At 42.1% G+C, this 27327-nt stretch overlaps 1 protein-coding gene across 3 annotated transcripts in view; it reads left to right on the top strand.

Annotated features, from left to right (window-relative positions):
* Positions 1 to 27327, top strand: part of MLST8 (MTOR associated protein, LST8 homolog) — a 114979-nt gene that overhangs the window by 30189 nt on the left and 57463 nt on the right. For 2 of the 3 annotated variants that reach the window (XM_069209725.1, XM_069209726.1), the window contains exons 3-5: positions 11648 to 11699; positions 16242 to 16404; positions 22029 to 22104. In XM_069209725.1, coding sequence (XP_069065826.1) covers positions 11648 to 11699; positions 16242 to 16404; positions 22029 to 22104 — 291 coding nt within the window. Of the gene's footprint in view, positions 1 to 11647; positions 11700 to 15049; positions 15102 to 16241; positions 16405 to 22028; positions 22105 to 27327 lie in introns of all 3 variants that reach the window. The other variant, XM_069209727.1, reaches the window with a different exon arrangement.

The raw sequence follows: 27327 nt of genomic DNA, 5'->3' as shown, positions 1-27327 counted from the left end.
TCAACACATTTTACATCTTGAGAATTATCAAAGTATAGATACAGTACATTGCATTTAGGTAGCTGTGAGCAAAAAATATAAATGATGAGTATTACAGCAATTGGATAGATAACAGTATTTTAATGGCAATCGCAGTGTAGTACTAGATGATATAATACAATTCATCGGATGTAAATACATTGTGCCTTTAGAATGCAATTTAGCACCATCCCCTAGTGTATTCTTTCCAGCTGATACTTCCATGATGCCAAAATTATTTTGAATTGTAGAAATGACACAACAAAGGTGTATGGAGGTATGTGGCACTGAGGGGGTCAACAAAAGGTAAAAGCTGCACATTCCATTCAGAAACGATGTAAAAAGTGTACATCAGATTACATTTAAATTCCCTCCTCCAATCTTTTCACTACAAGCACTTTGGATGTGGTTCTAAATTCATTTGTAAAATATAACAGTTTGTGTGGTTAAAAAATATGTGAAGTTATGAGATATTGTGGACCACAACAGTGAGTAACTCAGTTGTGTTAGTCTATAAGGAATTAGGGTAGTTCCCTGTCATGATTGAGGCCTCTGTCAAGAGATCTGAGATGATGATGCATTTAGCTTCAATGATCGGTCCCAAGCTTTGGGGTTCATCTTAGGTTGCAACGGCATATTGGGGACATGCTGAAAGCTTCCCTATGAATACATTCCACCCATTGCTTAGTAATAGATTTGCGTTTGTAATTCACACTTGCTTGCTTTCTATTTGCTGGCTTTATTTGTTTATTTGTTTTAGGCAGTCCAGCTTGTCTTTGTCCCTTCTGTGAAGAATATCCTGTTTGTCACTGACTCCTTGTATTCTTCCACAACTGCTCACTTTTTGGGAAGTCTTTTTCAAAACAATTTTGGGGAGTTGCTCCTTGAGAGTGCATGATCTTTCAGTTTTTAACCTTGCGCACTAATTCATGAAGCAGTAAACGTGCTGTGTTTCTTTGAAGATGTTTCTTGTCTCCTAATTTTCTTCATGGCTGATTCTACCTATCTCTGCCAATACAGCCTTGCCTAGTACCACGCACAAGGGGATAGAGGAACCCATTTTAGTGCTGATATCCACATCACAGCATTAAAATGCATTAGTCCTGCATTATAGCACTCTCCCAAACCACCCGGGGGGAGGGGGTTCGTGAACTGCTGTATAACCATGCTACACTATGAGCAGTGAACTCGCTGGCAGCAAGTGTGCTATGGAGAGCATGTGTGTGTCACGGTATGCTCAGACCATAAAAACGTAATGAAACTTAAATGAATGCACTCTGGGCGCTTTGTGGCCCATCGTCAGCCCACAGATGCTCAGCAACAACGTGACTGTCTTCTGTCAGCCCCAGGCAAAATAATACAATAATAGTTCTGGAGAGAAAAGAGAGAGTGCCCCAAGTGGATCCATCTTGCCTTTTTTTTGGCCAGGTGCCTAAACCGCACTGTGACCACGCAGGTGATTGGAGGATGAGACTAAGAGGCAGGCACTCTGGACAGGTGGAGGCTTTGTTTTTCCGTGTGGCACCTGGCACCGCTAGAATAGCGCCTTATCAGCCCACGTGATCACAGGGAAGAATTGCGACCTTACTGGGCACAGCAGCACTGCTGCAGGATGTTTTTCAAATCCTTTCATTAATTGGCAGACAAACCGCTGCCTGGGGTGAGGGTCACCCTATTGCCTTAGTTGTGCTGGATAAACAATTGCCTGCGCTCTGTGTGTGTGGGCAGAGGGGGTGAGGTTTTTCCCGGTCATGATGGGGTTCCAGGTAAGCCGTGTGGCGTGCTACTGCACTGGACTGAGCCAGTAGCAGGCCGCGGAAGGGACAGAGTGGGGCGGGGAGGTGCGGAGGAGAGAGGGAATGAACGGTAAATTTTATATGAAAACAACTCGCCTCCTCTGCTGCTCCTTGTCCCTCGACGCTCCTCTGCCTCTGCAGGCACAGGCTCACAGCCTGCCCTGCACTAGTCGTTGGAGCAGTGTCAGGATTGGCTTGGAGCACCCAGCCAGGGCGCTCCCAGGCAGACTGGGATCCTGTGCAGGCTCTCTCCAACCCAGCAATTGTGTTGCTGGGCTGTAGAGAGCCTACAGCGCATGTGTGTTTGGCTGGCCCGAGACAGATGGCCAAACACACTTGTGCTGTGAAGGGGGAGTGCTGGGCACTCCCCCATAATGCACGTCACCCCCGTGGTGCTGCCCCTTTAAAGAAAACGATAAAAAACATAGGTTATTATCGTTTTCTTTTAAAAAGTCTTGCGGCTGCCGCTGCAGGCGGGGAAACAACACTCCTCCGCCCACATGGCGGAGCCTCCACTGGACTGAGCTCTCTTGACCTGGATGTGACTGCCACAGAGACTGGATTTGAAGACGGTCAGTGCACAAAGCTCCAAGTGCGACATGCATTGTGGTCAGCAGAGTACCAGCAGCCTGGGCATGGAGGACACAACAAGTACAGAAGTGACAGCAGAGACCCAACCAGGCAAGCCAGCCAGGCCTGTCTGAGCATTACAGAGGGTAGCCACCTGAAATACTTCACTGCCTGCAGCCCAGAAACCCAGCCCAAGACACTCTGGCTTAGCCTGCCACTGCAGTGGGGAGGACTATTAATGACACAGCTGAGAGTCCAAAAGAGCCCTGAAGTGCAGTGGGTCAATGTGTATCAGAGTGTGAGGGTGCAGTCAAAGACATGACAGCTTATAGTGTAAAGGATTCTATAACTACTTTGGTCTTTGATGTTCATTATTTAATTTCACGGTGACCTAATTGTTTTATAGTTGGAACATCTTAGAAATGGGTAGTAGGTTACTTGCTTTCCATTTTAAGTGTTTTGCAGCAGTTTTTAGAGCCTCTCTTTGCTGAAAAGAGTATAATTTCTGATATTTGTCTCTTCCATGTACTTCATTTTCCTCGGGGAAAAGTGTCACTTTAAGTTACATATTTAGTTGTTGAATAGCACTCATAAGTACACTGAAAGCATGGAACTGTCACACATAAGCACTCTGAAAACTATGGCATCTATGTGTCAGTGCTCTTTACCAATCGCATAACTTAAAGAATCCTCGTTCTCATTTTCACATTCATGTCAGGCGCTGGAAGTAGAGGACTGGGGGTTGCTGAAGTACGCCATAATAATCATGCTGCCGTTCAGAAGTCGATGAAGCAATAAAGGAGCCTTTAGATTTTCTTTTTATCTTGTCACATATGCTGTGTGTTTAAAGACTGAAGTGTAATATCAGTCTGTCTTTCGAAGAATTTCTATTTCCTCTTTTTAACGAGAGCGTGGTGTTTACTTTTCTTTGACTGCAAAGGAAGATAATATGTTTGACAATCTTGCTGGGTACCAATAGTGTGGAAGGGAAGGCTGTAGGATGTAATTTTGGCTGTGCACACAACACAATTTAGAAGAGTGTAAATGAACTATACAAATATTTCAGGATACATCAAAATTGGGAAAGCACAAATCAAGCACATTTTTTGCGATCACAGGAAGATGCCTCTGTACAGTCATGTAACGCTACTGAGAAGCAAACTTTAGAGGTTATGGATGCATTTGGATGGGGGTCATCTTCTAACCGGATTTATTTTTGAGTATTGTTTAGTGAATGATACATGCATGAACAAAATGCCTTTTTTAGGACAGGGACAATAGTGAGACAAAAGACAATATTTAGGGCAGTGCGACGAAAACCTCCAAAACATGCACACAGGGAGCATGATATAGAATCAGGACCCAGAGACGAGCAACTCATCGAACCTAGGACCAGGGACAGGCAGTGTATCTAGCTGTTCCTAAACTGGCAGAACTTTGACCAATACACGATTGGGAGTACTCCGTAAGGGACTAGGCTTCGAATCCGTGCCCTATCTTGGAATCTTCAGACTGCGATCTGAGTTGGCTGAATTCTTTCGTAAAGTTAGGCTAAAAGTCTCTTTCACCAAAGTCGAATCTTCTGACAAATCTGAGATTTAAACCAGGATTAATGAAAAACTCCAGTTTACACCTCCCCCTTCAACAATGCCAGTTGAAATCTCTACATTTGAACAGGCATTTACGAAGAAGATTGAGATGATTGAAACAAAGAATAGCCACACTTTCCATAACATATAGTATTGCAAAACAAGGAAGGTTACTCCCGTGAATGCTACATTTAACTGAACTATACTAGAAACTAACGAAGGTTTGAGGTGAATGATATGTTTAATTTTGACAGTCTCTTTAATGACAATATAGGTATTTGGAACAGATACAGCAGGGATTTTGTCATATAGAATGGTACACATGAGGGAGCAAGCGTTTTTCTCAAATGGATCAACACTAGAAAGTCTTTTTTTTTAATCTAACACTTGCAGTGAGCAACCAAAGTAAAGCCTGTCCAGATGTTAACATCTTTTCAGATGGTGGTTTGGTTGCTACCGACATGGGTGTGAAAATGAGACCGACAGACAGGAACAACTTGTTAAAATGTGATAGTTTCCACCCCGCCCGTTAAGCGAAAATGTACCTTCAGTCCAATTCTTGTGATTACACTGGTATTGAAGTCCGTTCTCAGATTATAACATACAAGTTGAAACACTGAGTCGTAAATTGCAAACAAAACGCTACCCTGCATCTATCACCCCAAAACATGAATGAGGTAGCATGTTACAACAACAGTGACTCACTATTTAGGACGTATCTCAAGTTGAAAGATTGAGATCTATCACAAGGGCACAGATCTGCGACCTCGAAATTAACATCAGATGCCGAATACTACTAAAATTAAAAACCAGGATTTATCGTTGGTGCTGATTAACAAACGTCTTGCTCTCTGAAAAACATGTCTAAAATCCTTTTGGAAGGATAACAACGATGGATAAATAAACAGATAACAGATGTCACTGGCTTGATCAGTATCATGTGCACCACTTTGAAAGTACAAGACCTTCTCTCACACAGAATTCTTTTTATCACCTAGCACTGCTAATATTGTGACTGTACTCTAGTATGATATCCCAGACTTTTTTTCCCAAAATATTCCCTTTGTCGTATACTGTTATTACACACACACACACACAGACTATTCTTTTATTCCATTACTACCCCTTTCTTTATACGAACTTCACAAATGAAAATTAATTATGTTGCTTCCTGTGATGGAATTAGTGTTGTTTTAGATAATATCAATACCAATTAAGGCCATAAATGCATTAAAAAAAACACTCGCACATAAATCAGTCTCCTATCTCATTGCATAATTTTTCCACAACCATTGTCACGTTTGATTCCTTTTTGTCTTGCCTATGGAGCCAATTCACTGTGAGGCATATTGTTTACTATTCAGTAGGTTTACCACCTGCCCGTAGCATACCATTCGTTGTTTTCGTTGTCACTTTTGTTTGCAATCTTACAGTTGCCTAGCTCTCTTAGGCTTTGCTTCCTTTTTTGTGCCAGCTCCTCCCTCGAGCATTCACCAAGTAGGTGTTCCTCTTTGTCCTCTCTCGTCTTTTTTGGAAACACACTTTTTTTGTAAGTTGTATCTTTATTATTCCTGGATGTGCAATGTTCTTTCCTACTTTTAACACTGGCATATGGCTTCTTATTTATGTTGCTTTCCCCTATCTGCAGCCTCTATCAATGCTTTAGTTTCTTAAACCGACATTTATACTACTCTGTGCCACTGCACTCTAAGCTATGACACTCTGCTGACATTCCATGCCACTCTGTGCTACCCCAGTCAACTCCATTCTATGCCACCGCACTCTCCTACGCTACTCTGCACCACTCTAGGCCACTGTCACTCTATTCTACGTCACTCTACATCACTCCACTATAATCCATGCCTCTCCACTCTGTGCTACTCCACGCTGCTCCACTCTATGCCACTCTACTCTATGCCACTTCACACAACTCCACACCACTCCACTCTGTGCTACTCTGCACCACTCTACTCTACCCCCAGGCCAATCTTGGATACTTTTTCACCAACCTACTCTCTTCCCCTCCCACTCTCCTCTATGCCCTTCTGCATCACTATAACCCGTAAAGCTACTCTTCTCTCCACCACTTTACATTATGCCACTCCCCCACTCTGCTCCACTCTCCTCCTCTGTATGCCACTCTCCACCTCCCTGCGCCACTCTACTCCACACCGCTCTGCTGTTACTCTACAGCACTCCACACCACTCTACGCGACTCAAATCTACTCCACTTTATGCCACTCTAGTCTATGCATCAACACTCTCCTTTGCCCCACTCTATTCTGTACTACTCTGCAGCTCTCCATGCCACTCTACCCCACTCCATGCCATTCTGCAACACACTTCACTATAGTTCTCTGCTCTTTTCAGTCTTCTCTATGCCACTCCACTCAATTACAGTGTACGCCACTCTCACTCTACTCTACACCACTCAACGACACTCTATTCACTCTTTGCCAATCTTCTCCATGCCACTCCCACTGTTCTCTATGCTACTCTGCACCACTGTACACCTCTCTAGTGACTCTACTCTGCACCAATCCGTCACTCTGTTGTTCTACTCTGTCACTCCACTTTATAATAGTCCCCTCCTCTGTATGCCAGTCCCCTCCTCTGTATGCCAGTCCCTTCCTCTATACGCCACTCCACTCCTCTGTACGCCACTCTGCTCCTCTCTACTCCACTACACTACTCTTCATACCCCTCCACTCCTGCGTCACTCCACTCTGTGCCACTCCACTTTACTCTGCCACTCTACTGTACTCCATGCCTTCTGACCCACGCCACTCTACTGTTACTCTGCAGCACTCCACTCTACCCTACTCTGCTTTATGCCACTCCAATCTGACACAACCCTGTCCTCTACTCTGTACTAATCTACAGCTCTCCATTCCACTCTGCTCCACTCCAGGCCAACCTGCGACAAGACACTCCACTCTACATAATCTACTTTTCACCAGCCTTCTCTATGCCACTCCACTCAACTCCCATGTTCGCCATTTTACTCTGCACCACTCTAATTTATGACATTTTATGTCACTCTACTCTGCCACTCTACCACTCTCCACCCTTGGCAATGCAGTCCGCTCTATACCATTGCACTCTACTCTATCCTACACTACTCTGTCGCTCCACCCTGTGCTACCGTCACACCACCTTAGGCTACTGTCATTCTGTGCTACTCTTTGTTGCTCTATGCTATTCTACGTCATTCCACTCTACGCTGCTCTATGTCACTCCACTCTACGCGACAATGCATCACTTCACTCTGCGTCACTCCACTCTACATCACTCCACTCTACTCTACGTCACTCTACTATAAGTAACTTTGTTCCTCTGCTCCACGTCACTTTACACCTCTCCACTCTTTTCTGCACCATTCTTCTCAACACCATGGCACAAACTTTTACCCATGCTGAGCAGAAGCCCCTTAGTTTAGTCTCTTATTTTGTATTGTCACTTTTTATGCACATTCAAGTATGCACATGTGCAGTGCTGTCACAATATGTGCTTCACTGGTATGATTTGGTTTTATGTGAAAGTATGCACTTATGTTATTCTCTAACCCTGCCTTACAAATGACTAACAAGTCTCCTAAAAGGGAAGTATGTAAGCGTGCATGTTGTGCATGTAACTATTAGAAGAAGTGAATTGCGATTGGATCTATTGTTAGGGATTTTTTCGGTCATAATGAAGGGCAGCAGAACTGCATGGACCAATCCTATGGCCATAACATGTAGACAAGTGATGCAGAGGCCATAACTAGCTCCCACCACCCATCAAGGTAAAAGTTAGTACCTTTATGCTTTTAATCTTATCAGGGTAACCCACAATAAATTCGTAGACTTTGGTTATAACCAAGATAATTGTATATCTATGAAGACCTGATCCCTACAATATCAAGAGCTCCCTGGCCCAGATTGAACCCCCCAGCTGTACAACCATTCTGGGTGAGGGACTCGGCTAAGCCTGCCACGAAAAATCAGTGGGTGAGAGTCCCTTTAGAACATCTCAAGGTTTCTTCTCAGCAGGGTCAAGAACTTTATAGGGGCACAACTCGCTGTCCTGTTAGATGCAGGCACCTTATCCTTTTTGATTAGTATTTGTGGACATCCTAATCAGGCATGCTGGAAGAAGGCATAGTAAAATGTTACTAGATATCAGCAGAATAGATCAAGAAATCAAAATTTACCTTGGGCCACTGAAAAAAGTGGTAGCACAATTATTGGTTAGACATCAATTGTATATTAATGGTACAAAAAAAATTGTAAATTGACTGGAGAAGAGAATGACTATAAGAATGGCCATATTTTCACATAGGCTTAAAAAAAGTGACAATATGGAACAGCCCGCAGTCCTAAAGAACACTGCCTTAGAGGGTCCATCATCCCTTCCTTCAGACCTTTCTAATATCACACGTGACACTAACAAAGATCTGACTCCAGTACAGATTAATATTCCACTATTCTCAACTTCTGCTTGTGGTTTTTTTAAACACGAGGTACAGGATAGGAAACAAACCATACAAAAAAATAACTGGGCATGAACCTATCCGCAGAAGCAAAAAGAGGATTAAAGGATGGCCAAATGCAGGATCGAAGTCTCAGAAATGAATCACAAACTCCATATCAATATCAAAACGCAGCTCTTACAAACAGTTACGAGACCAGACTATTCAGAGGCCATCCCGAGCAACAAGGATGTGGCAACTATATCTGACATCACTATTGAAAACGTAACTGAAATTTGATCATTGAAGAAATAAACTGTTGAGCTTTTGGCCTACAAACTACTGAGATTTTTCACATATACACATTGATCTTTTTAAATTTGTGCGCAAAATCAGACTTAAGAAATCATACATGTCAATGTTACCGTAATTCAGTAATTAATTCTTGTGACTGAATATTTTATACCTCTGATAGGATATGGTAATGCATAAAGTTTTAACTATCTACAAAATCGTTCTTGAATGCTACAAAACATTCTGGCGTAATCAGTTCATCCTGTACCACATTTTGTAGCATATCACTCTTGTACTTGGCCACGGATTCTCCTATTCCATTTTTGTGCTCCGGCCTTATCCTTAAATGTATCATGTATTTGACATGTTATTACCATTAAAAAAATACATATGTAACATTCACCATTGTTGTTGAGGCTGTATAGGTGTAACTATAGAGTGTTCCTCCAGCTTCTGTTTATTGTACTGCTGTCTTGCTGCGAAACACAGATGTTTTAATCAGGGTGATGTATAAGTCGAGAGTGAACCGTGGCACTAAATGCAATACCTTATGTTGGTGTGTCACTGTTATGTAGAAATGGTTCAGCCCAGAATCTCCCACCAAGTAGAGATCTGTGTTGGGTCCTTGACCACCTGTCGGAGTATGTGCCGTTCTAATCAGATGCTTAAGTCAGTAAGAAGGTTTGAGCTTGTGTTGAGGGAGCCACCGTTAAAAGGTCCACCTGCTTCCTTTTAATCTCTGTGTGAAATAGAAAATATGGTAGCCTGACTGATTTGTTTCTCGGTGACCTCCACTAACAATCTTGTTTGAAAAACATTGTTGCTAACTATTTTACCACGGACACCTAAATAAGAGTCCAGTGGCTGCAGCCTTTGAAAATGCCATGCTCCCACTTTAAAGTTGTTCTTAAGAAGAAGAATTTAGTTCCTCTAGGCCAAGATTGCACAGTTAAGTTTCCAATGAGGCATATAATTCTGTGTGGCCATCCTACAGTACTATGGCTTGCACCAAAACCCCTGAAACATAAGCATCTGTTATCCGCTGAAAGATCTTGACCAAAGGTCTCTCAAATTCTTAAACATCTGTCTGTGCTTCGAAACAGAAAGGTTGGCACCTTAACCATGCCCCAGCAGTTGTCTTGTTGCATAGAGTTATGTCTTATAAGACATTTTGCATCTCCCTTGGTCTGATCCTTGGATGTCCTCTACCACAATTTATTGGGCACAGTTGAGCAGAACTAGCACCCCAAGTGGAAAGCCACAAGTTCAGTGATATTGTGCTTGGTGTTAACACCCCGCGGGGTCAAAGAGCGTGATAGAGGCTCCAGCGTAATAGTCCCATCAACATACACTTGGTTTTGCACCTGGTTTTATCAACCACACACCCTAAGTCCTTGAAAAGTTGGGCCTTGGAGCCTTTGAAATGAAGGGAGATTGATTCTCATACTCAGGGTTGCTAGATTGAAGGCTTCCCAGTATAATTTATTTGGACATGTGGCTATTGCCAGAGTTAAGCTCATACTTGTTGCTAATCTCTGGGGTCATTGACACTCCTGGAAAACACTCTTTCTTCCCTGGGGTTCATGCCAAGAGTGATATAGAGATACCAATGGAAGATCAATTGCTTAGTAGACTGAAATATCAGAAAGCTCTAACCTTATCATGCAGCCTCAAACTGTGAGATGGTATGACTTTTCTTGAATACAGCTCAGCAACAGCTCTCCGCTAGTTCCAGATGCGTGGCTGATAATTTATACGTTAACTACTTTAGACATGCCGATATGTGCTTTTATGAATCACGCAGCCTGCCAGGGAGAGACAAATTAGTCAAAGAGCTGCCACCCAAATGTCCCTGTGCTCCAAGAACTTGCAAGGAGGAAAAACAGACCAGCTCAAGACCCATTAGAGGTTTGAGGGGAGTATGGAGAATTTAAAGGGGGTATCTGAAGAGGAGAAGGTCGACATTCAAAGAACCTGATGACGAAGGCTGTAGGAGTTCCCACCAATCGGGAAGCATGTTTGGTACAGAACGCATAACAGAATACATCCTCTTTGTGCACAGTTTCTGAATGATTTTAACATTTTACAGTTCTCACAAGGATTTTTTTTTTAAAACAATCTCATTTCAGCAAGTCCGTGAAGGGACCAATGCAAGAAAGCAACTTGTATGAGCCAGAGCAGCAAAGAAAGATTTGGAGCCTGGTCAGAAGTTAAATGTTTACAGTGAAAAAAACATATTTACCTTTGTGATCTTGGGAAATGTAGATTTACTGTGATTTCCTGCTTCAGAGTTTTGAGAAGCTAAGAAAAGATGAACTTTGCCATAGAATTACGGCCTTACGTTCACTGAGACGGTTCTGTGGCCATACTCTTGACTGTTGCAAGAAGGGGCAGCTGCTTTGGATTCTGAAGCCTCTTCTGAGACTAGGTACATGAGTCCAGGAGGGAGGATTAAGCCTAGCCGTGCATGATGCTGTGATAGGTATTCCTGTACATGAATTTAAATGTGACTGGCATAGGTGTGTGTCCACTGGAGATGTTTCATTAATTTTCTTTTGGAAATTAGAACACTTTAGGGTAAATTATTTCACCATTGAAACTTTTTTTATCACCTGCTTCAATATTTGCGAATCACATTGTGGTAGATGTTTTGAGTTCTAGAAGTCTACCTCTTGTTCAGAAGCTCAAAGTATGGATTGGTGATCACGACATTTCTTTGCTTAAATCTGGTCAGTTAGTAATATGAAAATGGTTTGAATTTTCTTTTTTTCAAAAATGTAATTTACTAAATATTATATTATTTCTAGGCCTCAGCATACTTCTGGGCCACACTGCAATCTGTATGTAGTACACTATACGTTTTAACAATTTAGGACTATAAAAAACAGAAGCCCATCTTCCCATGTGCTATTCTTAACTACTCTGCTCAGCAAGTGAATTCCCTGGAGATTACACCTGATCGCAGCATGATTGCGGCTGCAGGTAAGTTACTGATGTTTGGTGACTGATGCAGATCTGTAACTCCTACGACACTGTTATGTGGGAGAACCCCAGTCTTGCGGGTTTAGGCATTCCAAAGTTAAATCTCACTACATGATTCCCACTCAACGAAAGTTGGTTTCATATAGTTATTCTTCAGCAGCACACATTTTCTAATGTTTTTATATACTCAGATCATTGAGACGTATCTTAGTTTGATGATATCATAAAGTATATAAGCTGTGTATTTCCCGCAATGGTGAAATTCAGTCTGCTCCATTCACATGATTGAAAACAAATTAGCACACGCTGTTGCTTCATACAGATTGTCTGGCTTTAAGGGTATGGTAATCCCCAGGAGGAGTATAGCCAACAATCCCAATTGTATACCTATTCCAACCCAGGTACTCAATAATAATAGTAATAATATGTAGGTTAGGAAACCAAGAAAAATTGGAGAAGGCAAATGACACTGAACGAAGACACTAGCTCCAAATGGTGCTCACTGCACCAGAGATCGCCTCCTAACCACTCCTCTGATATCCTAAACAAAAGAAGCACAAAAAGCACTCTGAGACATATGCAGTACAAAGCATACAATAAGTAGGCTGTGGAACTCCACTGATTACTGGGAGGAAGAGCAAAGGAACCCCACCCTCAAACCAGAAGTGTCTGTCAAGCTAATCTCCAGGATCCTGTTCTCCTTATATGCCAATTCCGACAGCTGCATGTCTGAGTATTGACCCCTTCATTGTCAAGATTTGGAACACCATCTCTTCTATTTGACATGTTATTACCATTAAAAAAATACATATGTAACATTCACCATTGTTGTTGAGGCTGTATAGGTGTAACTATAGAGTGTTCCTCCAGCTTCTGTTTATTGTACTGCTGTCTTGCTGCGAAACACAGATGTTTTAATCAGGGTGATGTATAAGTCTACAGTGAACCGTGGCACTAAATGCAATACCTTATGTTGGTGTGTCACTGTTATGTAGAAATGGTTCAGCCCAGAATCTCCCACCAAGTAGAGATCTGTGTTGGGTCCTTGACCACCTGTCGGAGTATGTGCCGTTCTAATCAGATGCTTAAGTCAGTAAGAAGGTTTGAGCTTGTGTTGAGGGAGCCACCGTTAAAAGGTCCACCTGCTTCCTTTTAATCTCTGTGTGAAATAGAAAATATGGTAGCCTGACTGATTTGTTTCTCGGTGACCTCCACTAACAATCTTGTTTGAAAAACATTGTTGCTAACTATTTTACCATGGACACCTAAATAAGAGTCCAGTGGCTGCAGCCTTTGAAAATGCCATGCTCCCACTTTAAAGTTGTTCTTAAGAAGAAGAATTTAGTTCCTCTAGGCCAAGATTGCACAGTTAAGTTTCCAATGAGGCATATAATTCTGTGTGGCCATCCTACAGTACTATGGCTTGCACCAAAACCCCTGAAACATAAGCATCTGTTATCCGCTGAAAGATCTTGACCAAAGGTCTCTCAAATTCTTAAACATCTGTCTGTGCTTCGAAACAGAAAGGTTGGCACCTTAACCATGCCCCAGCAGTTGTCTTGTTGCATAGAGTTATGTCTTATAAGACATTTTGCATCTCCCTTGGTCTGATCCTTGGATGTCCTCTACCACAATTTATTGGGCACAGTTGAGCAGAACTAGCACCCCAAGTGGAAAGCCACAAGTTCAGTGATATTGTGCTTGGTGTTAACACCCCGCGGGGTCAAAGAGCGTGATAGAGGCTCCAGCGTAATAGTCCCATCAACATACACTTGGTTTTGCACCTGGTTTTATCAACCACACACCCTAAGTCCTTGAAAAGTTGGGCCTTGGAGCCTTTGAAATGAAGGGAGATTGATTCTCATACTCAGGGTTGCTAGATTGAAGGCTTCCCAGTATAATTTATTTGGACATGTGGCTATTGCCAGAGTTAAGCTCATACTTGTTGCTAATCTCTGGGGTCATTGACACTCCTGGAAAACACTCTTTCTTCCCTGGGGTTCATGCCAAGAGTGATATAGAGATACCAATGGAAGATCAATTGCTTAGTAGACTGAAATATCAGAAAGCTCTAACCTTATCATGCAGCCTCAAACTGTGAGATGGTATGACTTTTCTTGAATACAGCTCAGCAACAGCTCTCCGCTAGTTCCAGATGCGTGGCTGATAATTTATACGTTAACTACTTTAGACATGCCGATATGTGCTTTTATGAATCACGCAGCCTGCCAGGAAGAGACAAATTAGTCAAAGAGCTGCCACCCAAATGTCCCTGTGCTCCAAGAACTTGCAAGGAGGAAAAACAGACCAGCTCAAGACCCATTAGAGGTTTGAGGGGAGTATGGAGAATTTAAAGGGGGTATCTGAAGAGGAGAAGGTCGACATTCAAAGAACCTGATGACGAAGGCTGTAGGAGTTCCCACCAATCGGGAAGCATGTTTGGTACAGAACGCATAACAGAATACATCCTCTTTGTGCACAGTTTCTGAATGATTTTAACATTTTACAGTTCTCACAAGGATTTTTTTTTTAAAACAATCTCATTTCAGCAAGTCCGTGAAGGGACCAATGCAAGAAAGCAACTTGTATGAGCCAGAGCAGCAAAGAAAGATTTGGAGCCTGGTCAGAAGTTAAATGTTTACAGTGAAAAAAACATATTTACCTTTGTGATCTTGGGAAATGTAGATTTACTGTGATTTCCTGCTTCAGAGTTTTGAGAAGCTAAGAAAAGATGAACTTTGCCATAGAATTACGGCCTTACGTTCACTGAGACGGTTCTGTGGCCATACTCTTGACTGTTGCAAGAAGGGGCAGCTGCTTTGGATTCTGAAGCCTCTTCTGAGACTAGGTACATGAGTCCAGGAGGGAGGATTAAGCCTAGCCGTGCATGATGCTGTGATAGGTATTCCTGTACATGAATTTATATGTGACTGGCATAGGTGTGTGTCCACTGGAGATGTTTCATTAATTTTCTTTTGGAAATTAGAACACTTTAGGGTAAATTATTTCACCATTGAAACTTTTTTTATCACCTGCTTCAATATTTGCGAATCACATTGTGGTAGATGTTTTGAGTTCTAGAAGTCTACCTCTTGTTCAGAAGCTCAAAGTATGGATTGGTGATCACGACATTTCTTTGCTTAAATCTGGTCAGTTAGTAATATGAAAATGGTTTGAATTTTCTTTTTTTCAAAAATGTAATTTACTAAATATTATATTATTTCTAGGCCTCAGCATACTTCTGGGCCACACTGCAATCTGTATGTAGTACACTATACGTTTTAACAATTTAGGACTATAAAAAACAGAAGCCCATCTTCCCATGTGCTATTCTTAACTACTCTGCTCAGCAAGTGAATTCCCTGGAGATTACACCTGATCGCAGCATGATTGCGGCTGCAGGTAAGTTACTGATGTTTGGTGACTGATGCAGATCTGTAACTCCTACGACACTGTTATGTGGGAGAACCCCAGTCTTGCGGGTTTAGGCATTCCAAAGTTAAATCTCACTACATGATTCCCACTCAACGAAAGTTGGTTTCATATAGTTATTCTTCAGCAGCACACATTTTCTAATGTTTTTATATACTCAGATCATTGAGACGTATCTTAGTTTGATGATATCATAAAGTATATAAGCTGTGTATTTCCCGCAATGGTGAAATTCAGTCTGCTCCATTCACATGATTGAAAACAAATTAGCACACGCTGTTGCTTCATACAGATTGTCTGGCTTTAAGGGTATGGTAATCCCCAGGAGGAGTATAGCCAACAATCCCAATTGTATACCTATTCCAACCCAGGTACTCAATAATAATAGTAATAATATGTAGGTTAGGAAACCAAGAAAAATTGGAGAAGGCAAATGACACTGAACGAAGACACTAGCTCCAAATGGTGCTCACTGCACCAGAGATTGCCTCCTAACCACTCCTCTGATATCCTAAACAAAAGAAGCACAAAAAGCACTCTGAGACATATGCAGTACAAAGCATACAATAAGTAGGCTGTGGAACTCCACTGATTACTGGGAGGAAGAGCAAAGGAACCCCACCCTCAAACCAGAAGTGTCTGTCAAGCTAATCTCCAGGATCCTGTTCTCCTTATATGCCAATTCCGACAGCTGCATGTCTGAGTATTGACCCCTTCATTGTCAAGATTTGGAACACCATCTCTTCTTTCCCACCAGGATGAGCATTGATCTCTGTAATTCTTAATTGATTGAGTCCAAGAAATGAAATTACAGATGAACGTTTTGGTTTGGATTCTTATGCATAAGGTATCTGAAAGGACCTGCTCACTTGACCAATTTTGAAAATGTGGTGTATGTATCCTATGTCTCTTCCTTTGACGATGTGCTGTATTTAATGTTTGGTGAATTTGAGAACTAATAAATATTATTTAATTCTAAAATCAGTAAAGTGGGCACTTTCTCCTGTGGAAGGCCTCCATTTCCCACATTCTTGTGTACTTTGTGTTCACCTATTGCACTGTACCTTTTCTCAGATTAGTTTATTAATTGCCTCCACTTGTTCCCTGAAGGCTATCAGCACATCCGCATGTACGACCTAAACTCCAACAACCCCAACCCAGTGATCAACTATGATGGTGTGAGCAAGAACATCACCTCAGTCGGATTTCACGAGGATGGCCGTTGGATGTACACGGGAGGGGAGGACTGCATGGCCAGGATATGGGACCTCAGGTGATGGTTCTGTTCCATTTCCACCTTCCTCATTCCCCCTGCACCAGTCCTTATTGTTAAATCTGCCCCCACACACACAAGTGGACTTTAGTGGTTAGGTGAATGTCTTTGCGTCACGTAATCAGTATTTGGTTATTTTGTTCTGAGGATGATTTACATTGTGTTCTTGGATCCGGGTTAATTCAAGCATTAACCCTTGAAAAGTCAGCCTTTAAATGTAATATTTTCCACAAGACTGTGTTCGTTTTAAACACTGTTTTGATTTTTTTTTGCAAATTTAATATAAATAAATGCATGTCAATTGTGATCAGCCGAAAGCAAGACTTAGGTATTTTTAAGTATTTTAAACTAAGAACATAGTTAAGGTGGGGCTGATAAATAAGTTCAATTAAACATTCTGAGCAAGGAGCTCACAATCTAAGTTTAAAAGTCATACGCCAGGTAAATTTAGAAGGTGTAATTTAGTGTGTTTATGTGCTATACAGGCCCCATAGAAGCATGGCAATGGCGAAGGGCTTCAAAACACACATTATGCTTATATGCTTCAGAGAGATGGGGTAGCTAATTTGTCAGCTGTTGTATTAGATTATCATTTTCTGGCAAATTAAAGGCCTGGTAAATTATGCATCAAAGCTGTTAGGTTCGGGTTAGAAAATACATCTGTGTTGGTTGCTATTTGGGTTGTTTCTGGAGTCGCCGGATTCTTTTTAAATAGAGTTACATTGGAGCCTGGGAAAGAGTAAAGGATTCTCTGTTTTATAACATCATATTTTGCTGTGAGTTGACTTTTTACTTGTGGTATAGAAAGTTGTGTTAGTGTATATATGACAGTTTTGATATTATATTATATATTTCTTTCTATCCAGGTTACTTTTTTGTATTCCACATACCTATGCAAGCTGCTTTTGGGCAACCAAGCTGTAAAAGTGTCACCTGTTACACTTATAAAACTTGATTTATTCGAAGGTACGAAAACTGAACCCTATAATTTTCTAATTCAACCATAACAGCCATCAGTTCAGTAATTCAGTGTGAATAAAGTAACACAAAATGAAGGAGAACATTCCAGACATGAATGGAAGACGATATAAAATTAGGTACCCGTGGAAAGCATAAAAGGAGAGTATTGCCCATAATTGCTGGGGTGTTGTCCTAATGGACTGTACTAATAGTAATTGAACTAGCAATGCAAACACTGATAAAATGTGCTTAGCTTCTGGCATTGTGAATTGTATCCAGCAGTATGGTTCTTACTCTTAGTTTGCTTCTTAAATAAATGAATAGAACAGTTATTTGTGCTCACTTGGTTCAGGTGTCTTTAGAATTGTTCCTTTTAAATAAAACATTCTCATTATTTTACAATTTGTTATCTTGGTATTGCAACTGAAAGGGGGGAGAACCCCCCCCTCACCCTCCACAATGGACACTTAAGTTCTGTAGACTTTTTATATATCGAGAAAGAACAGTTGTTAATAACATTAACTCGTTTCTACAATTAAATAGGTACCAAAGAGTTTCTGGACTTATAACGGCCCTACTGCTGCAAGCGAATGTTGACAACTTTGTTAGATCATTGATGCATTTTCTGCAGTAAGATAACTTCTGCTCTTTCTTTACCACACAATAGCGTTTTTTGCAGTCATTATGGGGGTCATTATGAACACGGAGGGAAACCCCACTGTGTTGATGCTGGCGGTCTTTCCATAGACCGCCAGCCCCCTTGAGACCCGCCGGCTGTATAAAGGACATTCTGCTGGGCCGGCGGGTGTAAACAGTGTTTCAGCCCGCCGGCCCAGCAATATGCAGGGCCGGGACATTGCTGACTGCTCCACATGAAGCCGCCGGCAATGCCGCTGTGCGACGGGTGCAGCACCACCTGTCGCACAGATCACTGCCCGTAAATCGGGCAGTGACCTGCACGACGGGGCACTGCACTGCCCATGCCAAGTGCTGGGGAACCCGCCAGGGAAGGCTGGGGAACAAAGTGTTCATTATCCAGAGGGCAGCGCTGCTTTCAGTGCTGCCCTGTCAGATAATGAAATCCGCCATCGTCAGGCTGCCTCCCTTGTTCATTATATGGCGGTTCAGACCACCATGCCGGTGGCGGTATTTTACGCTCCTGCCGGCATGGCGTTCTGAACCGCCATGTTCATAATGACCCTCTATATCTCTGTAGGCCCACAATAGTGTGACAATTTGGATGTCAAGATACACTTATAAATAATGCAGTGGTGACGTAATCTTACCTCTACCCCATCTGCAGGTAAATACTTTCCTATACCCCTCTAAATTGAAAAACAGCATTTTATGTGACTACATGCCAAACTCGATTTGGCATTTTACACTAAATCAATTACGAGTAATTTCAGCTTCTGATTTTCATAGTGAGTACTTCTTGCAGGATTCATGTATCATCAAATTTAATTCAGCAGTTTCAGATCTGAAGAGAATTCCTCTGCTACATGTCAAGGCCTATTTGGCATTATCTTGGCAATGCCGTCATCTTCAAGAATATTAAACTGGACAAGAGAATCATAGACCATGCGTCATAAGCTTTGTTTTCATGCTTTCTCATATCATACTGTATTTGTGAGAGTAGGTGTCTGTTTCAAATCCCTTGAGTTATTCATAAAGCATGGGGAGAGTTGGGTACATATTGGATTTATTAGTAGGCTCTCTCTCTATGAATGAAAGAAAATGTTAGTGACTTGAAAATATTTCAAGGACAAACTTCTACGTTTAGCAGTAGGATGGAAGTTGTGCTTTATGCCAGAAGCCTAAACTGGGCCATAAGAGGTAGTTTTCTTTGTATTAAGAGACTACAGTCAATTTTGATTCCCGTGCATTGCTGTATCATTGGTGCACCTTGAGATACAACATTGGGCCAATTCATCCACAGACCAGACAGAAAATGGGGATGGCCATTAATGATTTTAAGTATATGGTTTAAGTCCTTGAATTGTTAAAGCTTTTAACACATACCTGGGCCACATGGTGGTTGTGGTGCTTGTGTGCCATCAAGGGCTTTTAAATAAACAGTCTGAGGCTACGAGATGGAGAAACTACTCCAACGGGACCCAAGGACAGAGAATGGCCTCAAATGCACATGTTACCCAATGTTTACAAAGTAAAGTCTGGGCCTGTTGTAAGTGAATTACGGGTAAAGGTGGCTGAAATTACTGATAACCCAAAGCTGTCTCATCAGGTGCAAAAGATTATTGGTTCAGTATAGCTTTGAGTGTGGGTGGGTGGGTGGAGTGGAACACCCTGGCAGTCTGAAGGTAGAGGGGGCTTCGTGTTCAGTTAGCCAGAGAAGTTTGCCAGAGCCTGAGTTGGTGCCATTCAGTTGGTGCTGGGTGTGCTATTCATTTGCAGTGAGGACAGGGAGCAGGCAACGGAGCTGCATTGAAAATAGTTGATTCTGATTTATTCAAGAAAGGAACTTTTCTAAGGTTTCCCCCGATCTGCAATGTTGACCTGACCGGGGTCTGAAAAGCAGAAGAATCCCAACATCTGCACCATGTCACCATGTAAATGTGCTCGAAGCACAACGTGAAAAACGAAATGCCATTTAAATCTGTCTGTTTAGGAAACGTTTATTGCATTGGCCTTTGAAAAGGGAGTTTGTTTTAAAAGTATTGAAATCAGAAAACAAGACACCCGTCTGTCACTTCTGTTCCGGAAAAATACACAGTTAGGTATACATAAACCTGTCCCCTGAATGAGGATAAAGAATGCATCTCAAGATTTCCCTGGAACTGCTGGGCTGATCATTCTGTCTCATTAATTGTGAAGTGTCTGTTAATGCTTTTTTGGTTTAAAAAAAAATATATACATTCATTTCAAAACAACGTAAGCTTAAAAAAAATTGTGATTCTTCCTCTGCCAGTTGCTTTCTTTACCAGAGTGTGCACTTCCACAGGCAAAAGAAGGTTACAAACGAAAGCATTTGTTTTTATTTAAAAGGATGTTAAGATGTTGAACATGGTCTTTTGAATGCCGAGTTACATTTAGAATGCTGAAGAGTGTAAGCAGATTTTGTTTACTTAAAACAAGTAACACGGTTAATGGTACATTTTTAGTGTCGTACACATTAGAAATGGAAATCTCATTTCTGATTTGAACACTTCTATTCAGAAGTATTGATTACGTTTTCTGCAGTGGAGACAAATTATGGTTCGTGAATATGATTTAAGCCTGGGGAAAGCAGAGCAGGTCTATTTACCCTTCTTTTCTGTGAATTGTATATGGGTTGTGACATTCCACATGGGGACTTTCATTTGAACTCACTGAGAATAAACTTGACTATTAACCCTAGAACTGGCTGGTTCATTGGGTAAGCGTTTGTTCTTCATGTAGCGTCCATTAGCCTGTCAAGTGCCCAGTAGAGGTGGTAGAATGATTAGGCAAACGACTTATGTGTTGATGAACTTGTAACTTATAAAGTGTGGATGATTGCCGAACCCTTAGACTAGGCAGCTCAGGCGTAGACCCAGTTATGGGTACAGCCTAACCAGTGCCCATTTCTTCTGTCAAGTAAGTGCTGATACTTAGATTCTTCTTGTTGCAAGGAAAGGATGTATTGTCTCGTATTTTGGAAGATCTGCAAACATTTAAAAAACATTTTTCTTTATGCCTTCTTTGCTTAAAAAAGAAAAAAAGCCTCAAGCAATAGTAAGAAAATTAAACTTGTTGAACGTTTTATATGTTTTTGCAGTCTTACTACAGAAAGCGCCAGCTGCTTGTCAGGGAGGTAGCTTTGTACTTCAGAGTATTGTCTACCCTGCAATCATGATTTCTATCCAAGTGGAAAGGTGTGTATTAAGGACAGCCAGCATTTGTTTAGTAAAGGTTAATGGCCAAACATAACTAAACAGGCTTCCCCCCTTTTGGTTCCACACGTTAACAGAACATGGAATGCAATAAAGCAACAGTAGTTAAACACTTCTGTTGGCTGTGCAATCTCTGCTGAGACGGTCCTAATTATTATTAGAACATTGGAATGCTGGGGGCTCCTTTGAAAACAATGGAGTGCTGCAGGCTTTTACAGGCCTGTAAAAGCCCGCAGGGCCAACATTCCAATGTTCGCTTTGTTCACAGCAACAGCTGTGAACAAAGCCTCACGGAGCCCGAGGGGATTTAAATCCCCTCGGGCTCCGTGAACATTTTTTTTTTTTTAATAGAACATTCTGCCCTGTGTGGCAGAATGTTCTAATAGCCTTAGAACCCGCCGTAGCGGTCTCTACCGGCTATTAAAGTCCCTCTCCCTTGTTAAATGGCCTCGCCTTCGGCTCGGGCATTTAACGCGGGGAGCGGGCCTTTAATAGCCGGTAGAGCCCGCTACGACGGGTTCTAAGGCTATAATAGTACATTTATTGGATTGTTGAGATCCAGCCATTCAATCTTGGTGCTTATGTTGTGTCTGTAACTTCTACTCGTTGATCACTTTTCTCCTAGAACCAGTTTGACATTTCCTTTAGCTCACATGGTTTTATTCCTTATATTTCCTACACATTTAGTCCATGGTCCGGCCATGGTTTGTGTCCACTTTAGAGAAAATCTAAATGATAAAATGTTTTAAATTACCTAGCATTACTAACACCTGCGTGATTTTTTTGTTTTAGATCTCGCAACCTTCAGTGCCAGCGAATATTCCAAGTCAACGCTCCTATCAACTGCGTCTGCTTGCACCCCAACCAGGTAAGGTTCAGGCATTTGCATGCAATCCACATCAAACTTAATGCATGCGTCCCTGGTGTCTGTGTCAGGGAGACCAGAATTTTGACTGTCCACTTTGAATCTCTTGTTTTGAAACTTCTGCTCGTTCTGTGGATTAATAGACTTTGTGCATGATAACAGATGGACTTGCATTGTTCCCTCTTTTCTGCTTGACTGTGTTTCGTAATTCAGTGTCTTGTGTGAACATTGGCCACGAATGCCAATGCTGGATGGTTATTTGGATGAAAGTGGCTATGCAGTGCATTTTTCATGTTTTCGTGATTGCAACTCTCATATATCGTAGAAGTACACGCTTGGTCGTTTTGGGGGGGGGGGGGGGGTATTTAGGCTCAGTTACTCGCTAGAGGGGGGGCACTATTTTCACAAAACTTCCTCTACTACTTATGGGTTGTATCCTCTTGCTGAATACCCTGCGATCTTGGAGCTCTTATGGTCATGCATGAATCTTGGATGGCCAGCCTTATGATCAGAGAAGTGAATCTGCAATTTTCAGCGTTTTTAGTACTGTTGGCAGGACAACCAGGGCAGGCTAAAAGTCACACTCATGACATGGGCCAGTTGTCAGCTTTTATATTATTGGCAGGTACCTCACACTGTCAGTCCCCAAGCAATGCCTATAATTGTTTAACATATTTGACATATGGTTGTATCTGGCAAGGTCATATGTAAATTTACCCTTAGTCCAGATTATCATCAATTTTCATAGCATTAATGAAATGTTGATTCCTGGTGGAATTCATCAAACGCCTATGGGGAAATATATCTTTTTAACTTTGCTCAAATAGTTAGCTCCGAAATGAAGTCCCAACCCTCAGCAAATCTTGCCTGTGAGATTTTTCCTCCTGCTTTTGGAATTCCATTTAAGCATGCATCAAAAGTATTCATGGCCACTGTGCTTTACACAGAGTTACATAGACCTGCTGTAACAATACACACTGCATTTACCACTGTTGTGAGATGCCTGGATTATGCGAGTGTTGCCTGGATTGTGAGTGTTGCCCGTGCATCACAGACAGAGCACATCTCAAATATTCTGCTACTGATTGGCAGAGTCACTCCCTAAGGCACTCTTGATGTCTATCATATACCATGGTATGTGATCTACCTCATCAAACGAAGTCCTCTTTGGAAATCTACTATGGATGCAAACCAGAAGCTTCAACAGACCTGGACTAATAGACATGACATTCTGCATCCAACGACTGGAACTTTTATCTGGAAGAATTACAAAAGTACTGTATCCTCCTGTCCTTCTGCTCTGACATATCCATCTGGATAGGAGAACTTCCCTACAGCGTTTTGTCCTTACTTTGCACCATGTAGTCTGCCTCTTACTGGCTTCTGTGGTTTCTTTTTCAGTTCCTAATATCTCATGCTCGACCCAAAGGAATCTGAGCGCTTTACATGGGTGCCAGTTAGATTACACAAGGCACATTCATTTTTGTTGTTTTTTTTGGCACAGGGATATTGCATGATTTGCCCAGAATCACAGGATGTTGAGCTGACGCCAAAACTCGAACATGGTTTCCCATTTCCAAAGTTGGCAGCTCTTGCTGTTACATCACATCATCTCCCATTTCCCGTGTTGCACCCAGACCGGAATATTCATCTGTGACCATGATTCCACTAACCCTACTGGAACACGCACAACTACTCTCTAATTTTTGTGGGTGTCATTATGTAACCAGTTCCGCCGTTCAGCTCAGATGCAGCATCTCTGCATCAGCCTTCAATAACCAAACTACCTAATTCTGGACCTCTTCATCAGTTGTTCTCTGTCTTAGTCTAAAATCAAGTTTTCACAAAGTTTCAAATTCAAAAGCACAAACTTTGTCTAATTTCTTCGAGGAATTGTGCATCCTTCCATAACTCCCTCTCGTCCAAGTTTCAGCATCTTTTTTTGCTCTGGAACAGTTGGGGTACATCACTGGCTCTTATGCACATCACCTACACATACATTCAGTTCCAACCTCTGCTTTCTTGCAGCTGGGCACTGTCAGCTTCCAACATTATCTCCCTTGCTCTACCCAGTAGTCTGCTTAACTGCTCCTCTGCACAACATCCTGGCCATACTCATCGCAATATGCTGTATCAGCACCACTGGGACACAAGAATGGCACGTGTGGCCTATATGCAGAGAGATGTGCGATGTTTGTGAAGATCCCACATCGACCAACACTGCAAATGTTCACTGATCACCTGTTGTAGACCATGCCGTAGGGCTAAGAGGCCACAGTGGCGGCAACATCATGCTGTATAAATACAATGGCAGTTGTACTCTACATTGAAAATAACTTGTGTTGCTGAGTTGTTCATGGTTTTGGGAATGTTTAATACATAGCACGAAAATGGGAAATAACATGCCCAATATACATCTGTGTCCATTTTGCTGGGATTATTTCTTCATTTTTCCCAGTTTGCAATCCAAGCACTAATTTGAAGCAGCTACATAAAGCATGTACACCATAATATGTGTGCCTGTTTTAGCACCACAGTCAGATTCTAAAGGAGGAGCTTTGTGTTAAGGTATTTGATTTTTTTTTTTAAGCACTGGCAAATTCAGTAGGTTTTACCTTTCTGTGGCATTACCCAATCATTCACCTTAGCCAATCATTTTTGCTAATACTATTTTGCCACAAAGAGGGAGCAATAGAGTGCTTTTGGGGATGGGCACTGAAACAAATAAAGCAGTGGGTGAGATATGGATAGGTGCTGAGGGAGTGGCACAGAGGGTGCAGGGCCTTTGAGTTCAGTGTGGAAGCAGTACTTGAGAGAGTGAGCAAGAAATCACATGCCCTTATAATGAACTTCTTAACTAAAAGAAACAAGGTTTGGCACTTGATTTTAATTAGGATTTTATTTAGGGTTTGAGCTATATCTTGCCTAACGTTTCATGGTGCAACTGTGACCTCTGCATTTCCTTGAAACACGTCACACTACGCTCAAATTGGGCAGTGGAGAACCAATCAGAAGTCATGGGGTGGAGTTAGAGCTCCAAACCCACAAATGCTGCCTGCAGTGCGAGCGCACTCACAATAGCAGCAGTGTCGCTCGTTGCACTCCGCCTGTTTCTTTTAAAAAAAAATAGGACTTGCACTTGATTTTAATTAGGATTTGAGCCGTATCTTGCCTAAAGATTCATCGTGCCACTGTGAACTCTGCATTTCCTTGACTCGTCACACCGCTCTCTGGTTGAATGTGGGAGAACCAATCAGAAGTCCAGGGGTGGACTGAGTTAGAGCTCCTAACCCACAAATGCTGGCCGCAGTGCAAGCGCGTAGCGGGCGCTCTGCAGCCGTGCCAAAGGCAAGCCTGTCTGCGTCCGTAGTATATGCTCCTAAACCCCTCTCCTCATATTTCATCTATAACCTCAGGAGACAGTCTCCTGGCAACTGTCATAGATGGGACTTAGCTTACCTTATTGGCCCGGTATCATGAATTTTCCTGTAGGAACTAGATTGGCCACTTTGCAGAGCTGGTCCCAGTGCCCTTACTTGAAGCAATGTCAACTAAAACTTGTCTAGTCGGATGACTTATTAATGCACGTTCTCTCAGTAGGCCCCACAGGATATAACTGATTATATCAGGGTAGAGAAATTAGATTTCTTGTTCATCGCAAAAACCTGGTTAAAACCATGGTGTAACCCGAATATAGCCACAAAAGTACCGCCTCTCTACACATTTGTGTCCAGACATAGAAAAGAGGGTCAGGAGAGGTTGCCATTATATTCCGCGATAGCTTTCACTGGAGCTCATTTGATATGCACACTCTCAAAGGGAGCAGAAAGCCTTGGTTTCTGCTTTAAAATTAGCGCTTCGGAATCATTTGCTGGTTGTCTTCCCTATCGCCCTCCAGGCCCTGGTGCTTTTTGTCCACGTTAGGGGAGGCTCTTACCTCGTTGGTAGTTTGTTATGCTAATTTTAATATGCTAATTTTAACATGCAAGAAGACTTCAGCCTCAACCTTGATCTAGATAACTCTGAGGTCAACTCTTTCAGGGATATCTGAAAAATGTTATGCCTATCGCTATTGGTGCACGCTTATACTCATTTACGAAGCTACACCCTTGATGGGATTTGTACCAACCATTCTAGCCTGACACCTGGCACACTTATTACCCAGTCCTGGACGGACCACTACCTAGACCTGTTCAGTATAACTACTGTGTTTCAAAACCCTCCCCCTCGAAAACTAGAACCCCAGCGGTCAGTCGTCGGAAATAGGGAAATAGAATTCCATACTGATTACTCACCTGTCTACCAAGGTACTGATTCTGAAAGAGAGTCTGCTGGAAGACATTAATTCTTGGATTGTATGGATCACCGATATAGTATTAAACCTTGCACCTCCTATTTGTTCTTGTAATAGACATTCAAAACCCTCCCGGCCCTGGCTCTCTCCGGCACTAATTCAACAGAAGCGCTGATGTAAACACTATGGACGTAAAAGGCACCTATCTTATAGCATGGACGATCTCTCTCATTTTAGGGAGGCCCAGAAAACTTACCATAAACTGATTAAAACAAAAAAAAAAACGGTATTTTACTACAAAAATCTAAGAGGTCAACCAAGACCCCAAAACTATGTTCAATATATCAAAAATGTTCCAGCAGCTTAAGACTCAAGAGAGATTCCCCATTCCCAGGCCCTCTCTGACCATATTTCAACCTTCTACGTGGAGAAGATCCAGGCTATACATTATATATTACAACTCGCTAAACAGAGCTCTGCATCTGCCTCATTAAAAAGACTCCATGGGCTACCCATACATGAAAGAATCTTGTTTAAGATATTGCTGTTAGTCTTTAGAGCCTTCAAGGCCACATACCTGAAATATCTCAGGGACAGATTCAGCCACCACAAAATCCTTAGGACACTGAGATCCTCAAATGCCAACTTGCTGAAGCCCCCCTCCTTCAGACTGAAAGCGAGAGGTGGAAAATCCTTTACGGTGTTAGGCACCAAAGCATGAAACCAACTGCCGATTCACCTGCGACTTATAAATCCGGAAGCAGTTTTTAAAAAGTCTCTGAAGACGTGACTTTTCCAAGCCCCAGATGCACTCTGCCGTACCCTCATTTAATTGTTTCATTCAGGCCATGGAATGCTTAGTTAAGCATCAGGATACCCCTTTCTGAGTGACAGTGTGCTTTAGAAATCTTCATTCATTCAGTGCCAAAAGG

The sequence above is a fragment of the Pleurodeles waltl genome, chromosome 10 (genome assembly GCF_031143425.1).
Source record: "Pleurodeles waltl isolate 20211129_DDA chromosome 10, aPleWal1.hap1.20221129, whole genome shotgun sequence".
Lineage (NCBI taxonomy): Eukaryota > Metazoa > Chordata > Amphibia > Caudata > Salamandridae > Pleurodeles > Pleurodeles waltl.
This window is presented reverse-complemented; position numbering and strand designations above follow the sequence as displayed.